Below are 17150 nucleotides of genomic sequence, written 5' to 3'. Positions count from 1 at the left end.
ACGAGTCTCACATGTCGGTATGGGAGCAACCCGACGAGGTCTGGTGCCGAGTCTTCCCAACAACACTGCAGGGGATGGCACAAAGTTGGTACAAGGGGCTACCCGATGGATCGGTATACTGCTACGCCGACCTAAAGGACATATTTTTAGCCCAGTATTCTTGCAATAAAAGGAGGGCCGTTGAGACATCGGACCTCCTGACTATCAGACAGGAGGGAGGCGAGTCTCTCCGGAGTTACGTGAAGAGGTTCGACGCCAAGGTTCAGCAGATTCGTGAGCTGAACAACGAACTAGCGGCCTTCGCGCTGATGAAAGGCCTCTCGAGAGGAGACCTAAAAAACGAGCTCATCAAGTGCGGCGGCCTGAACTTAGACTCCGCCAGGAAGAAGGCCGATCAAGCCATAAAGGTGGAGGACTACCACAAAACCTGGGTAGGCCCCAGCGAGGCCGAGCACTCAGAGAGTAAGAGCCGCCGGGAGGACAACCCGGATGAAAGACGCCGTGACAACAATAGGTCATGGTCTGACAGATCCGCCAGGAAACAGGACTCGGCGGGCGCCGGGGGGAGTTCAGGACCGAACTACCAGAAACGTTTCAATGGCCACACCCCCTTGGTCGTATCTGCCGCCGAGGTCTTCGCCCTGAGCAAGAACGAGGGTCAGAAGTGGGAAAGGCCTCCCAGGCCGAGGAGTGACGGTGACACGAGCCAGTACTGTGAGTACCATGGCCACACCGGCCACTTAACTGACGACTGCCGGCATCTGAAGAATGCCATCGAAGAGCTGATCCGGAAGGGGAGCCTCGGCAAATATGTCGCCAAAGGCCAAAAGACTGATGCCGGCGGCTCGAATAAAAAATCCGTCTTCGAACGGATAGGAGTAATCAATGTTGTCATCGGGGGCAACGAGAACGGGGGGTCCGCTCATGGGCACAAAAGGCACCTGAACGAGCTGTATCAGGCCATCAACTTTGTGCCCAAAACAGCGGCCACCGCTTCCAACATCCCCGATATAACTATTGGGAAGAAGGACTACGAGGGAGTCATCGCCCCTCACAGCGACCCACTTGTAGTCCACTTGGACATATCCAACCACCTGGTCAAGAGGTGCCTGATTGACACAGGCGCCTACACGAACATTATGTTCAGGGAGTGCTTTCTGGGGCTCGGCCTGAAGATTGAGGACTTGAGCCCCTGCACCAATCCGCTGTACAGTTTCTCTGGGGCCGGCCTGGTACCCCTGGGGTCAATCAGACTACCAGTGATGTTAGGCGAGGGGAACGCGGCTAGGAATGTCCTAGCTGAGTTCGTGGTCATTGACGGCTCGTCCTCCTACAACGTTCTCATAGGCCGAGTCACTCTGAGCGAGACCGACGCCGTGATGTCCGTCCGGGCCCTGACACTGATGTATGTCTCGGACCGGGGGGAAGCGCATAAGCTCGTCTCCAAGGACGAGAAGGACGAGGTGGTCAACGTCCGGATATCGCGGAGGATGCAACATGCAATCCCTCAAAGTGGCAAAGAAGTCGAGAAAGGGGAAGAGCCCATCCTTCAACGGGAGGGCGACTTCATGGATTCAACTGTCGGCATGGTCGAGGGGGCCGAGACCGAAGAGGTGGAAATTGACCCAGGGCGCACCGTGACTATCGGTGTCAACCTGGAGCCAAAATTCGTGGCCGATCTCCTAGACCTGGCCGAGGAAGAACAAAGACGTCTTCGCCTACTCAGCGGCCGAGATGCCAGGCGTGAGCCGGGAGGTAATTGTTCACAAGCTGAACGTACTCCCCACCGCTCGCCCTGTCAAGCAAAGGATGAGGAACTCCTCAGCCGAGAAGGATGAGGCCATCAAAGCCGAGGTAGATAAATTTCGGCGGCGGGCTTTATCATGCCCTGTACTTATCCTGAATGGTTAGCTAATGTTGTAATGGTGAAGAAGTCGTCGGGGGCGTGGAGGATGTGTGTAGATTTTACCAATCTTAATAAAGCGTGCCCCAAAGATTGCTATCCCTTGCCTCGGATAGATAGTCTAATCGACGCGACGGCAGCTACACTATCCGAGCCCGCCGGACGCCTTCTCGGGTATCATCGGTATTCATGGCCGAGGAAGACATGCCCAAATGCGCATTCATCACTGCTAACGGCACATACATGTATAAAATGATGCCGTTTGGTTTAAAGAACGCCGGCGCAACTTACACAAGACTAGTGGACAAAGTGTTCCAAAATCAAAAAGGGCGAAACATTGAGGCTTACGTCGACGATGCTATTGTAAAAAGCAAGTCCGACAGCGAGCACTTGGCCGATTTACACGAGACATTTTGTTCACTAAGAAAATACAAGATGAAGCTCAACTCAATGAAATGCAACTTCGGTGTCCGGGCAGGTAAGTTCCTCGGCGTACTTGTCAGCGCCAGGGGAATTGATGCCAATCCAGACAAAGTCCAAGCAATCCTGGATCTGCCGGAGCCGAGGAATCGAAAAGAGGTTATGATGCTGACCGGGAGGATGGCGGCTCTAGCCCGTTTCATCTCTCGGTCAGCCGACAAGAGCACCCCATTCTTCAAAGTGTTGAAGGGGAATAAGGACTTCACTGGGGGAGGAACGAGCACGCTTTCAAGCAACCGAAAGCTCATCTTCGACTCTCCCAACCCCGTCCTGCACCGATGTTGGGGGAGACGCTATATTTGTACATAGCGATTACCTCGGCCACGGTCGGTCGTAATCGTCGAGAAGAGGACAAACAAGCAGCACCAATCTACTTTGTCACCATACGTTGTTGCCCGCCGAGAGAAATTACCCGCCGATTGAAAAAGCGCCTTTCTTTGTCGTCGTCGCGGCAAGGAAACTGAAACCCTACTTCGACGCACATCCCGTGACGGTCTTAACCGACCAACCATTGGAGAAAGCATTGGAAAAATTTGAGCAATCCGGCAGGATCATCAAATGGGCAGTAGAGTTATCCGGCTTCGGCATTCAGTACAAGCCGAGGCCCTCGATAAAGGGACAGGCACTGGCAGATTTCCTGGCCGAGTGCACATACCAAGAAGAGCAAAACCCCGGAGTATGGGAGGTATACACCGACGGGTCCTCCACGACGAACAGCTCAGGAGCCGGCATACTTATCATCAGCCCAAACGGGGACGAGTTTGAGTACGCCTTGAAATTTACCTTCTCGGCCTCAAACAACGAGTCCGAATACGAGGCGGTGATAACCGGAGTCGAGCTAGCTAGGGCTGCCGGGGCAGAGCACATCATTTTGAAAACAGATTCACTCTTAGTGGCTAATCAAATCAGAGGAGAGTACGAGACTCGGGACGACGGGATGGTAAGATACCTGGAAAGGGTAAAAGCCGACACTTCGAAGTTGAAATCCTTCCGGATACAATGCATTCCCAGGTCTGAGAACAACCGAGCCGACGCTCTCTCAAAGCTTGCCAGTTCAACCATCAAGAATATCGGTCGAACCGTCTTTGGTGGACATCGGGAATGCCAAAAGCATTACCGAGACCGTCGGCATGGTGGGCGACATAGAGGCCGAGACGACGTGGATGACTCCGATAATGAAGTACAAACCGATGAATGAGTTACGGAGGACCGCAGTCTCTCGAGAAGATAAAGAGGATCGCAAAGCAAGATACTTGGTGTTTGAAGGAGAATTATACGGGAGGTCCGTGACAAGGCCACTCTTGAAGTGTGTCGGTCCAACCGACGCGGAGCTAATATCGTGAGAAATTCACGAAGGCATCTGCGGCCATCACATGGGGGCAAGAACACTAGCCCACAAAGCTCTCCGAGCCGGGCTACTCGGCCCACCATGCTTGCGGATTCAGAGCCAAAACCAAAAAGTGCAACAATGTCAAATGCATGCTCCGATGATACATGCGCCATCCCGAGACCTGCAGCCGGTACTTAGTCCCCTTCCTTTTGCACAGTGGGGGATGGATCTCTTAGGGCCATTTCCAACGGCATCCGGCGGAAGAAAGTTCTTGATTGTCGCCGTTGACTACTTCACCAAATGGGTTGAAGCGTAGCAAGACTGCGAAGACGACGACGGCCGTAAGAAAGGTAATCTGGGAAAATGTCATAACTCGTTTTGGGTTACCCCAGGTCATGGTATTCGACCACGGCCGAGAGTTTTGGAGTGACACAATAATGAGCTGGCTGGAGGAACTTGGTATCAAATTTGCATACTCCTCCGTCTGTCACCCACAGAGCAACGGACAGGCGGAGGCAGCCAATAAAACAATCCTCAACGGTTTGAAGAAGAACGTTGAAGACCTAAGGGGAATATGGGCCGATGAACTACCCGGGGTCCTGTGGTCCCTGCGAACCACGGAGAAAGAAGCAACGGGGTACAGTCCATTCCACCTAGTCTATGGGTCCGGCGATCCCCGCTAATGAAGCAACGGTGCCAACCTACGTAACGGCCACCTTTAACCCGGTTGAAAATGAGGAAGGTTTAAGAACCTCCCTAGACCTGGTCGAAGAAAGCCGAGATACAAAGACGCCTCAACTTGGCAAAGATACCGTAACCGAATGAAAAGAGCCTACAACCGAAGAGTCCACAAAAGGGACTTAAAAGTAGGAGACCTAGTCCTAAGAAAGTCAGCCACCACCAACAAAGGGAACATTCATGGCAAACTGACGGCTAACTGGGAAGGTCCCTACAAAGTGGTTGAAGAAATGAGGTCGGGTACATACCGGCTGACAGACATGGAGGGTGCCCAAAGACAACTGTGGGCACCCCGACGCGTGTTTAAATCTAATGAAGAACCATCCAAGTTTTCCGCCAGTGTTCATTTTCCCCCATAGTCACCATCAAGAAGTAGACACCACGGAAGTCGTCCCGAGAGGTGCATACGCTGTCGCGTCGTAACCCCTAGCCGCCTCGGCCAACCAAAGGCCTGGCAGGGGACACAACGATCGATACGCTAACATACGCTGTCGCGTCGTAACCCCTAGTCGCCTCGGCCAACCGAAGGCCTGGCAGGGGACACAACGATCGATACGCTAACGTACGCTGTCGCGCCGTAACCCCTAGTCGCCTCGGTCCGCCGAAGGCCTGGCAGGGGACACAACGGTCGACACGCTAAAGAACGCTGTCGCGCCGTAACCCCTAGTCGCCTCGGTCAACCGAGGGCCTGGCAGGGGACACAACGGTCGATACGCCAATATACGCTGTCGCGCCGTAACCTCTAGTCGCCTCGGCCCACCGAAGGCCTGGCAGAGGACACAACGGTCGATACGCTAACATGTTCACAACGGCGGTTGGGAAGCGCAAATCCGACGCCTCGGCCAGACCGAGAGTGAAAGAGGAAGCGACCAACACGCTAACATGTTCAAGAAAAAGATGTTAAACGCAGTTGAGATACGCATTCTGGCTGCCTCGGCTAAGCCGAAGGTAAAAATGAAGAAGCGCTCAATTAATAACGCAAGAAGACAAGAAAAGACCTCGGCCAAACCAGAGGCAAAACAAGCAAACTCTTACTAAAAGTGATAACAGTTTACAAATGAGAAGGATACAGACGACGGTCGTCCCCATAGGGATAAGCCAAAACGCAACCTACCAAAGTTTTACAAAAACAAGGAAAAGAAAAGCAAAAGGTTACAGACATGACATTTGAAGCGCCAAAAGATGGCAGGGAGGAAAGGCTCGTAGTTGGCCCCGAACACTAAAGCTATCCGAGACGCCGGTGAGTCCGGTGACGACCGCCCGTCTCCCTACGCTGATCCGCCCACCATCAGCAGCAGCGTCAACCGGTGGCCGCCCGGAGGAAAGCTTGTCATTTCCACGTGCCTTGACCTTTCGACCTCCTCTTCGGCCTCCTTCACCTCGCATCGAGGCCGCCTTGGCCTCGGCTATCCGAGCCGCCTTCGCCGCCTCCGCCTTTTCTCGCAGCCGCCTTTTCGCGGCATCGGCCATCTCATCCGAAGGTTGTTCAAATTTTTCCCACGGGAAGGAGCCTTCAGAATGAGCTTCTTGATTGCCTCCTGGTCGCTTCCTCGGCCGATCCCGGAATTGAGCGCACATGTCAGGGAGGATCTTAGTTTGAAGCACCTCAATATCTTTCTCCCTCTGGGCAAGGACAGCCCTAGTGTCCATGAGTGCCTCCGACTGAGCCAAATACATCTCCCTCCATTCTTCCCTCTTGGCAACAACGGCGTCGTAGCCGCCTTTATACCTGTCCCGCTCCTCCAGCAACTTGGCAGAGGTGGCATCAGCAGCCTCAACTTTGGCCCTCTCGGCCGATAGCCGCTTCTCGCCTTCCTCTCGCTTTCGCACGCAAAGAAGGAGATCCAGCTTAGCCTTCCCAGCTTCCCCCTTTGCAGCGGAAAGATCAAGATTAAGCCGTTCGATCAATGGCCCAGCTTGGGCCATGACTTTCTCTTGCTCCATAATGTGGGAGCCGGCTAGTTGAGTCCACTTCGCCAACCTCTTGTATATTCTTGTACCCTCTGCCACAAGCTCGGCGGGGGAAACCTTCTGGAGTAAGGAGTCAACGGTGACATTTCGATCACCCACCTTCTCAGGCTGCTTCTCTAATTGTCGTTCAGTAAGAGCGACGGCTGCCGACGGCGGATCTACAAAAAATTCACACAGCGCATCCATGTCAACATTCATTGACACATCAGAGAGTCTGTCATCGGGAATGCATAATGAACCAGCTAAGTCTGAACCGCAGGTTAGGTCCGTACCAGTCTGGACCCTCTTAGATGGAGGACCGGGTGAAGCATTCTTCTCCCCAGCAACGGTAGAAGCCGGCAGTGGATCTTTTCTCTTCTTTGGCGGAGGAGGGCCCTTCGCAACGGTCACCACCTCCTCGGAGACATCGATGACCTCCACATGCTCCTTCTGGACCGTTGGGGTTGAAGAGGGAGTTGGGATTGACGCCGTCGCCGACCTGGACGCTGCCTTTGGTTTTCTCTTCGGCACGCCCCCGAGAACCCGTGCTTGAGCCGCCGCCGGATCCAGTGCCTTCAGCTGCTTGTCCATAAGTTCGTTGGGAGCCAGTCTACGATCACGCGCGTCAGCCTGAGGGTGCCGCTCAACGACGTTCCCGTCCTTATCAAGCCCTAACCTCTTCAAGGTCCCCTCAGACAGATCCTGGCCAAACCGGTCTGCAAAAAAACCAGACAAGGGTTACATAAAAGAAGTAAAACAAAGCTCTAAAAACAGGAGCGTAACAGGCAAAGATGGGCCTCACACCGACCCTACTCACCCTGGTTGAGGGCCGGTATGAGGCCGACGCGGCAAAGCAGCTCATCCTGAAGAATAATCTGAGTCGGGGGCACCCATCCCTTCTCAAAGATCAAACACACCGCATCGCCGCTCCTCATCGCACCAAGAGGAACCCTACTGGCATCCATCTTGAGCTTACTCTGGGAGACCCATTTTTCACGCTCCCTCTTACTCTCGCACCGCAAGTTGACTTGGTGCTGGAAGGACCGGGGCAGCGGATAGTCATCCGGCACTTCGACATACACCCACCGCCCCTTCCAGTCCTTGCAGGAAGAAAGCTTATCAACGGAGAGGACACCCGGCTCCATCTGCACGCTGTACCACCCCGCTGCACGGGGTCGATGCCCGAAGATGATGAAGCCGGCGGAATAAGTTAACTGTAGGTACCTCCCCCTTAAAAAGACAGAGCCACACGAAGCCAACTATCGTCCTAATGGCCAACGGATGCAGTTGAGCCACGGCGACGTTCATAGCTTTGATGATGGCCGTGACGTATTTATTCAAAGGAAACCGGAGGCCATACTCCAGGTGCCTGATATATACGCCGATATGACCCGGAGGAGGGCAACAGACCGCCTGACCCTCCCCAGGGATAACGATATTGTACCCCTCACCGAAGAAGAAATGACCCTCGAAAAGAGTTCCGCCGGAACAACTGGCGAATTTATTGGTCCAGGCACGGTCAGGACCAGTCGTGCAGGCCTCGCCGTGATCCAGGATATGCGGCCTCTCTTCACCAGAAGGAATCCTTTCCTCACCGTCATCATCAAAGTCATCATCAACATCATCATCCCCCCAACCCTCCAAAGCTTTTGGATCGACTTCGGGAGACGGAGACCTAGGACCCCCAGACCTTATCGGGATGGCGTCTAGTATCTCCTCCTCATCAAGATGCGACGGGGAACCCCCCGGCGCAGATTTACTAGGTCCGGCACCAGCAGAAGACATGTTTACAACGAAACTTACAAGTTAAAAAGAGAGAAATTTGGTTGTTTACCTTGAAGAAAAGTGCTAGCCGAAGTAACGACTCTGAAGAATAGAAGAGAAAGAAGCCCTTGAAAGTTTAGAGAGAAGAAAATTTTAGAGAAAATGAAATTGGTGCCCAATTTCAAGGACTAACTGCCCTATTTATAGGAGAAGGCCCGTGAAGAAGGACCAATCAAGGCACAGCCCATGAAACATCAGCCAATCAGCGAACAGACACGTGTCAGACATGCAACCACGGAATGTCAATCGTTGCAACAGTTGAACGTCAATCAATGCAACAGTGACCAAGCGTCTTCAACACGCCCCTTCAAATCTCTCTGCCCATTCATCTTCCTCAACAAACTCCTAAGTATCTGTTCTCCGCCGGCCACATGATCAACCAAGCTTGTCGACCGGCCGGGGCAATCAAAAGCACACGGCGCTCACAACCTCGGTCTCGGCCAACACCACTTTCTTTTCCACATCGGATGTCCATTACACATCCATGTGGAGGGGGATATGGTACGGCCTAAGCAGAGCCATGCCGGGGAAGAAGAAGCCGGGCGGTAATTATTTTGTCTTACGCAGAATATACGCTCAACATACATCGGAGCCCATACCACGGCATAGACTACGCTGGGGGCAAATTGATGGGGCATATTCGCACCCCTCGACCAGTCAACATATTGAGCAAGGTCAAAGATATCCAAAGTCAACGACTTAGACAGCCTAACCGACGCAACCTGTCGGTCTGTCTCTTGTGCCTCGGCTAGGACAACTAGCCAACCGGGGCACATATCCGCGAACTTATATCCAAGACCCCTCGGCGGCGAGTCATCAGGGCCCGCCGGCCTGCCATGGGTCCATCAGCCGAGGGTACATCAGTCTTTCCACCTGCTAGCCACTTGGCCACTTGGCCACTACGTGACAAAAGGTGAAAGTCTATAAATACTCCTCAACCCTCATTGAGGAGAGGATCCACAATTTAACCTAAGAATCACTATTCATCTGGTAATATCTTCCTTATCTCTCTACAATACATACCTCGCCAAGTAACAACAACTTACCTCCCTAAGTTACTGACTTGAGCGTCGGAGTGAGTTCGCTCGGTCCAAAGCCGAGCCCTCAGTTTGTTCACTGTTTCAGGAGACCGAAAGGAGAAGCCAACCAAAGACGTCATTCTACAAGCACGGGTGGTAACAAATAACTGCTCTGGAATTACACCCGGAACAAAATCATTAATCTTTGCTTCATCCCACCGGTTCTCCCCATCTACCAGCAATTCTGCGACCCTCATATCAATATTTGCATCAGCCCGTGGAGAAATAACACACCGTGATCGCGTCCCCGGAACCCATGGGTCCGTCCACACCCTGACATCAACCCCCGACCCCACACGACGCCGAACCCCAAGCCCCATAACCTCCTTTGTTCCAAAAATACTCCTCCACGTATAACTCGGATTAACTCCAATTTCAGCATCCATAAAAGAACAATCAGGAAAATACTTACCTTTCAAAACCCGACCCATTAAACTTCCATCCTCACATATTAATCTCCAAGCTTGTTTAGCTAATAAAGCCTTATTAAAATTCTCAAAATCCCGAAATCCGAGCCCTCCCCTCGCCTTAGACCGACACAAAGTACTCCAAGCAACCCACGACATTTTCCTCCTTCCATTATCCGAACCCCACCAAAATCTCGATACCATAGAGCGTAACTCATCACAAAAATTGGCCGGTAGTCTAAAGACACTCATTGCATAAGTAGGAATAGATTGGGCAACTGCCTTTATCAGAGTTTCCCTATCTGCTCGGCTAAATAGCATACCTCGCCACCCTTGTAACTTGTTATTCAGCTTATCACGCACCACCCTAGTGAGAACCTGCTTCGAATGCCCAATCACCGTAGGCAAACCCAAATACTTGTCATGCTCAGCAACAACACGCACTCCAAGAACTGCTTCAACAGCTAGCCGTCTGCACTCCTCAGTACCCTTACTAAAAGACACAGTCATCTTCTCCTTACTTACTAATTGACCCGATGCCAACTCATACATATTCAGAATCTCCATCACACGCTTAGCTTCCCTAACATTAGCTTTGACAAAGATAATACTATCGTCTGCAAAGAACAGATGCGAAACCACCGGTGCTTGGGGCGCAACCCGAATCCCATGTATGCCCCCTCTCTCAGACTCACGCCGTAACAAACTAGATAGAACCTCAGCACAAAGAATAAACAAATACGGCGAGATAGGATCTCCTTGACGAAGCCCACGTTCTGGCACAACCTCACGCGACGGGACCCCATTAACCAACATTCCATACGTGACAGTACGAACACATCGCATCACATTATCAACCCAACAATTATCAAAACCCATAGCCAAAAGGACCTTATGCAAAAACACTCACTCCACACGATCATACGCTTTGGCCATATCAAGTTTTAGAGCTAAATGCCCTCCACTTGTCCTAGAATTCTTCATATAGTGAAACAGCTCAAAAGCAACCAAAATATTATCAGAAATCAATCTCCCTGGAATAAAAGCACTTTGATTCTCCGACACAAGCATAACAAGAAATAACTTAAGCCTATTAGCTAAAACTTTAGAAATAAGTTTATATAATACATTACTCAACCTACACTTTTCAATTTAAAGTGTATCAGTCAATAATTTACACTTTTCTTTTCTAGTAAATAAACCAATCCATTTGGGAAAGACCATTACATTTCCTTTTTATTTTATGTTGCTTTTGATTGTTTAATAATTATAAACTCACCTTTCTCTCCTTACCCTAACAATCGTATATAAAGTAATTGTAAACCATTGACTTGGACGGAGAAGTAATATAGCCTTCTTTGGGAAGTAAAGAGGGTACTCCTATTACCTGGAGTGGTGTCAGCACACACAGAGTGAGTTAAGAGTAAATTTGTGTTCTTTTATAGACTCCCAACTTATTACATAACAGTAATTACACTACAAACGTAAGTTAGTTACATAAGGTGTCTCCTGAAAATCGTCAACTACAAAATGGAGCGCCAATAACAATATTTACGGTGTCATAGACCAAAAGGACCATTACTTCATCAGGCAATAAGTTACAAATCAGAGTGCAGATCAGTGAGGCCAGCACCACTGCCAAAAACAGAGGTCTTCGTGTTCGACAGACTTGAAATATAGGCAGAGTTATTAGAGAGTCTTGATAGTATAAGACGTGCTATATTCTCGGCTGAAACAGCCCCGGTTTCCATTGCACTTGCTGCACTCTCAAAAGCATTAATATAATACAAATGTTGATCATCCAATACAAAGGGTGCAAACACCTCAGGTGCATGGTAATGAGGGTATGCTGCCCAGTCTATCCGAATAATCTCCTTTTTTAAGCTGCATTTCATAGCAATAGAAGCATTTTGTGAGCTGAGAAATGTCAAAAACTGAGCCACCAGAAAAGGAACCAGATAGCAGTTTCTGATATTGAACAACATAATTTTCCTACAACAGGATGTCAATAACGGGATACTCCCTCTTACCTGGTCATTTGTTCACCGTTACTTTTGGCACAAAGATAAAGAAGTGAAAAGGGGACCATTTGTACTATTGTTATTGGATGACAATTGGACCAAAATGCAAGCAGCCGATCAAATTACATATTGAAAGCATTCTTAGTATAGAAAGGTAAGCAAATGACTTGACATCCAAAATGGAATAGGTGAACAAATGACCGTTATGGTAGGCCTATGCTACTACAAGTCTCCATTTACCATCATGTACCCGTGTTTGACACATGGACACGGGTATATGAGTGTATGACATTATCATATTTTTTTTAAGCCAAAAACGCAAGTACTCCTTTCATCTCAATCATTTCTTTACCTCTTTTAATCTTTATAAGGGGTATTTTAGGAGGGACTATTTCCTTCACTTAAGATGATGAGTTAATGACACAACAGAAAAAGTTGTGGAGTGCCAAAGTAAACTGTAATAAGCAAGCTAATCTGATAGAATGTATACTGCAGATTATAAGTTAATTGATTGAAATCCAAGGGAAAGTGGGATTCTCTGGGGTATGACAACAGGGCATGTCAGAAACTACACAAGTCGCCACAAATTCAAACTCAAATTATAGAGCAACATTAAGGATTCATCATTATGCAATGTGCACATGTTACATTGCAAACCCTCTTACTTTTATGAATAATCGTGAATAGCATAAAATGTCATACCTGAATATTTGATCGAGCATTGTATCATCTAGAGGCTTCCGGGAGAACATCTTGTAAGTCATCTCGCCATCTTCATGTTTCTTTAGGACAGATACACATGAGAAAGGGATATTGGGATCCTCGAGTGTGCCAACCAGGTCTGGAATGTCCACAACTTCTCTCAAGCCAAAATATGCCTTTACAAGTGGAATATCAAGTAAATATCAGATCTCAGAAAAGAGAAAGAACCTATGAAAAATAAATCCAATAGAATTACAAGGAGTTTGATGAACAAAATTGTTGACGGGAGAAAGGTACTCACAGGATTCAACAAGCCCTTAATAAAGGTGGTGTGAGTGTGCTGCATCTTCCTTTCTGGAACCGATATTGGTGGGTCAAATTTAACATCTGATTCATCCAAAGGTGTAGCAAAAACCGTCACTTGACACTCATAGCTATTTCCCTTGCGTGAGTTAAGCTCATAATGAGTTCCGACATGAGAGACAGAAAGTATCTCCTCATTCAGATGCAATTCAACATCTGAACCGTTAATAAGTCCTGCAGCCATTTGCCAATTGCCACCTTCAACTGCCCATAAACCACCACCAGAACCAGCTAAGGAAACACCTCCAGCCAGTCCACTCATTCTAGTACTTTGACCGTAATTGATTCGTGTGATAACCTGAACAATACCCGCAACTGCTAATGAAATTTATCAATGCATATCTGCCAACATTCAGTTTTTACCTAACAAGTTCAACTCGTCAAAATTTATCACATCAGTCACCAGTGGTCTAACTCAACATGTATATTATTACATATATCAGCTTGTATACACGGGTTAACTACACCAATAAATGTCCATCTTCATCCACGTTCTCAAAAAGTCTCTCCCCCTCTTCTTCAAATTCCAGTCAATATTGAACATCAAAGATGATGGTTTCAACATCAATTATTTTAATGGTTCTAGAAGGGATTATATGTAAGACGAAGTAAACTCTACTATGGAGAGGGCGAGAGCTGAGAGGCATCTCTCATGTAACAGTGAAAAACTGAAAATGGAGTATGTAGTAACAAGCATGTACCCAATAAAACATCATAAACAACACAAGAAAACATACTGATACCAAGACGAAGAAAAAAAAAACGGTAAAATTAAATTAAAAAGGGGAAATAATGAGCAACTTAACTTAAACACTGGACTGATTTTTTTAACATGTCAAAAAGCCACAGTAGATCAGAATTGATTCAACAGATTATTAATAAAAAGCTGTTGCGTCTCACCGTGACAAGCTCTTTTATAAGTAAAGGAGACAAGCCAGCATCGACCAATTCCTCTTCTAAAGTCCGGGTGGTGAGGTCATATAAACCAGACCATTTAAGCATGTCCTCCGCTCTGTGAAAGACGGGCCTAGTATCATGGCCCTCATAGTACTTCAAGAACTTACTTAATGTATCCTGCACATTGTATCATCAAACAATGCAAAAAATTTCATCAAATGACTATCAAAACATGGAAAAGATTTCAACGACTTCTAGCAGATAACGACATTCATAAAACTGAAACTTGTTCATCCAATCACGCCTCAACTACTTTTTCAACACAAATTAGATAATATGTCATCTGTGGCATACCATAGATAACAAACAAACAAAAAAAAAAAAAAACAAAAAAAAAAAAAAAAATGATTATTCCTCCAAACAATGATTAAGTGACCCTCTAGAGTACCAATTAGACAGTCACCGACTCTAAAATTATGTTAAGACAGTCAAAGCTTCACACGTCTAATAACTGCAACTGATCTATTATGCATCAACAACATTCGCAATGTCCATACCACGGAGTCTCAAGTAAGATGGTCCTAACTCCTATTATCAAATGGGGTGAGCTTTCAAGGATTAAGGCGAGGGTTTACACTTCACACCCTCAAAACGGTTAGTTTTCACCCATCCAACCGTAACATATACTTACCAAAAACTATTCCTTCGCCTACACACACACACACACACACACACACACACACACACTTACAAAACTTGAGTAAAGCATCCAACCGCAACACTTACCGAATTTTAACCTGAATTCTAAAATCATGTCCCACGACAAGTCCGATATTTTCAATATGAAAACTAAATCACATCCAATAGGATTATAAGAAGCTTGCCCCTGGGTCGGATCAAGATCAATTCATTGAACTTTTTCCCCCTTCCAAACGAACTCATCAATTTAACTTAATGCACATAATTTAACATTTAACACTACAACAAATTATGAAAAAGAATTAATAATAAAAACGAGATCTTCCAATCCGAGCTTTGCTGAGCTTAAGCAACATTGTTAGGGTGTAAACCCATGTCCCACATGGGGTAGAATAAAGATGGAAGATCATCTTTATAAGTGTCTACAAAATATAATAATACGAAGCCTTTTGGAAGGAGCCCAAGAGTAAATCTGTGAGGGCTTCGCCCAAAGCAGACAATATCGTACTATTATGGGTTGATACAGCAGTCCAACACAGAAGGATATTCACGCTTCCGCACAACAAGTGGTATAAGAGCCCAAGGTTCGACTTGGGCTAGACACGAGGATGCATCAGTAGGTACGCTGTAAGGCATGGAACTCCTAGCTCAGGGTGAGTCCTTGAGTAAGCCCGGTTCAGGGTTAAATGGATGAAAGGCGTCATAGGTCTTGTGGGGACAAAGACCATTTGTGTACTAGAACTGTTGATCAGGTGGGTTTGGTGGGTCCTTTGGATGCCAGAGACCGTTTGTGTTCTAGTACTTCTGAAGTGGCGGACCCGGTCCAGGGTATATTGGATGGATGCACAGGATGTTCGATATGCATCTGTAGCAAATCCCAAGAAGGGCACATGGACACATGGACGAGCACTCACTTGACCAGGCCGTGACATGTGGTCCAAGACATGCTCGTGGTAGCATGGTGTGTCCGCTAAGGGGAGATTATCAAGACTTGTGATGTTTCGGGTGTCTAGAAGTTGGGGTTGTACGTGTGGGAAATTCTCCGTAGAGGTCAAGACCGGAATCAAGATAATGGTCCTTGGTTTGAGGGAAGGATTGTTAGGATGTAAACCCATATCCCGCATCGGTAGAATAACGATGGAAGATCATCTTTATAAGTGTCTACAAAATATAACAATATACGAGGCCTTTTGGGAAGGAGCCCAAGAGTAAATCCGTGAGGGCTTAGCTCAAAGCGGACAATATCATACTAGGGTTGTGTGATACAACAGAACACAGAAGGATATTCACGCTTCCGCACAACAAACATTAATCAAATATCTTATCTATATATAATCACACAAATCAACCACACCTTCGGAAACTTAAAACGCTTAAAAATCGTATTAAAATAAATCAAAATTACCTCAACAAAAGCCTGCATTTTAAACAAAGAAACGCCATAGCGCCAAAAAACCTTAGCTTGATTAACCAACGAAATAAGCTTATTAACAAACCAAAACCTAGAACCCAAACGCATCGTTTTAAACACAAACCTCTGACCATCCCAAACCCCTAACGAATCATCGTCATCATCATCGCCATTACCAAACCGTTTCTTGAGGTTTAAGAAATGGGTGAAATTGGAGGTATGGTAGTTTCTAGGGTGAATAATAGAAGCACCGGCTTCGAAGGTATCACCGGCAATGGTGACCGTGGACATGCGACCACCAACGACATCGTTTTTGTCGAAGATTCGGATAGTGTTGATTAGTGGAGGAGATTGGGAGGGGGAGTATTTACGGAGGAAGTGAGAGAGGAATGCGCCGGAGATTCCGGTTCCGATGATGCAAACGGTGGACAGAGACGGTGGTGGTTCGGAGTGTGCGGCGAGGATGAAAATGAGAAGGAAAAGGAGAGAGAGTAGAGATGGTGGTTTCGGCATGGCTATGGACTCGGGGTAGTAGAGTAGACTTTGTTGAATACTTGAATGTTTGTTGATTTTCGTGCTCTCTCGATATTCCTAATCCCTGATAATAGATAAACTAGTTTATTATTCAAATCTCGGGTTTTGAGATACTTCTATTTTGTTGTCGTCGGGTTTTATTTATTATGTTACGATAAAACGTAAATATTTCCTAATAATATGTTATTATCATCATATCATATCATTTATATATCATTCATATATTTTTCTAATGTAGCTGCCAAAAAACTGATTTGGCATCCTAATTCTACATTACAATCTGACGTGGCAGTCAAGGAAGAAGTTAAAGAAAAATCATAAAAATGGCAACATGTCAAATTAATGCCATCAAATAAGGAATGATTAATCAATGGGAAATGACATGAATAAAATCATAAAAACAAAAACACGGCAACATGCTAAATTAGTGGCATATGATGGAATGTGCATTGGAATATTCCATATATTATCTCGTACTCATTATGCGTTTGGTCGGACTATATTTTTCGGTTACTTGTCGTTAGGAGCACCTATACCAAAACAATATTTATAACTTCACAAACTACTCTACTATTAGTAAAGAGGTAAGTAAAGGTCGGATCCCAAGGGACGGATATTAATGTAGAATTTTCGATTGCAAGTAGTGATGTCTAAGGGTGTCACAATTTGGATTGAGATAAGAAGATCACTAAACTAAATAACAATGTAAATGAACAAGCAAGATGATTAAGATGAGATGTAAACAATTGATTAAAAGCACTAGGGTGTCATGGGTTTATAGGAGATTCATGGGAATTGATTATACAAACATA

General features: G+C 47.0%; 1 protein-coding gene across 1 annotated transcript; it reads right to left on the bottom strand.

The window, feature by feature from the left end:
• Positions 1-11128: 11128 nt before the first annotated feature.
• Positions 11129-16408, bottom strand: LOC141642878 (farnesylcysteine lyase). The gene is made up of 5 exons (XM_074451853.1): positions 15799-16408; positions 13698-13871; positions 12736-13095; positions 12435-12610; positions 11129-11595 (listed from the first exon to the last, which is right to left on the bottom strand). The coding sequence occupies exons 1-5, from the start codon at positions 16315-16317 to the stop codon at positions 11310-11312; spliced, it is 1515 nt and encodes a 504-aa protein (XP_074307954.1). The 5' UTR covers positions 16318-16408; the 3' UTR covers positions 11129-11309.
• Positions 16409-17150: the final 742 nt, after the last annotated feature.

Source organism: Silene latifolia, chromosome 2 (genome assembly GCF_048544455.1).
Source record: "Silene latifolia isolate original U9 population chromosome 2, ASM4854445v1, whole genome shotgun sequence".
Taxonomy (NCBI): Eukaryota; Viridiplantae; Streptophyta; class Magnoliopsida; order Caryophyllales; family Caryophyllaceae; genus Silene; species Silene latifolia.
The sequence above is the reverse complement of the archived record's forward strand: the minus strand, read 5'-3'. Positions and strand labels throughout refer to the sequence as shown.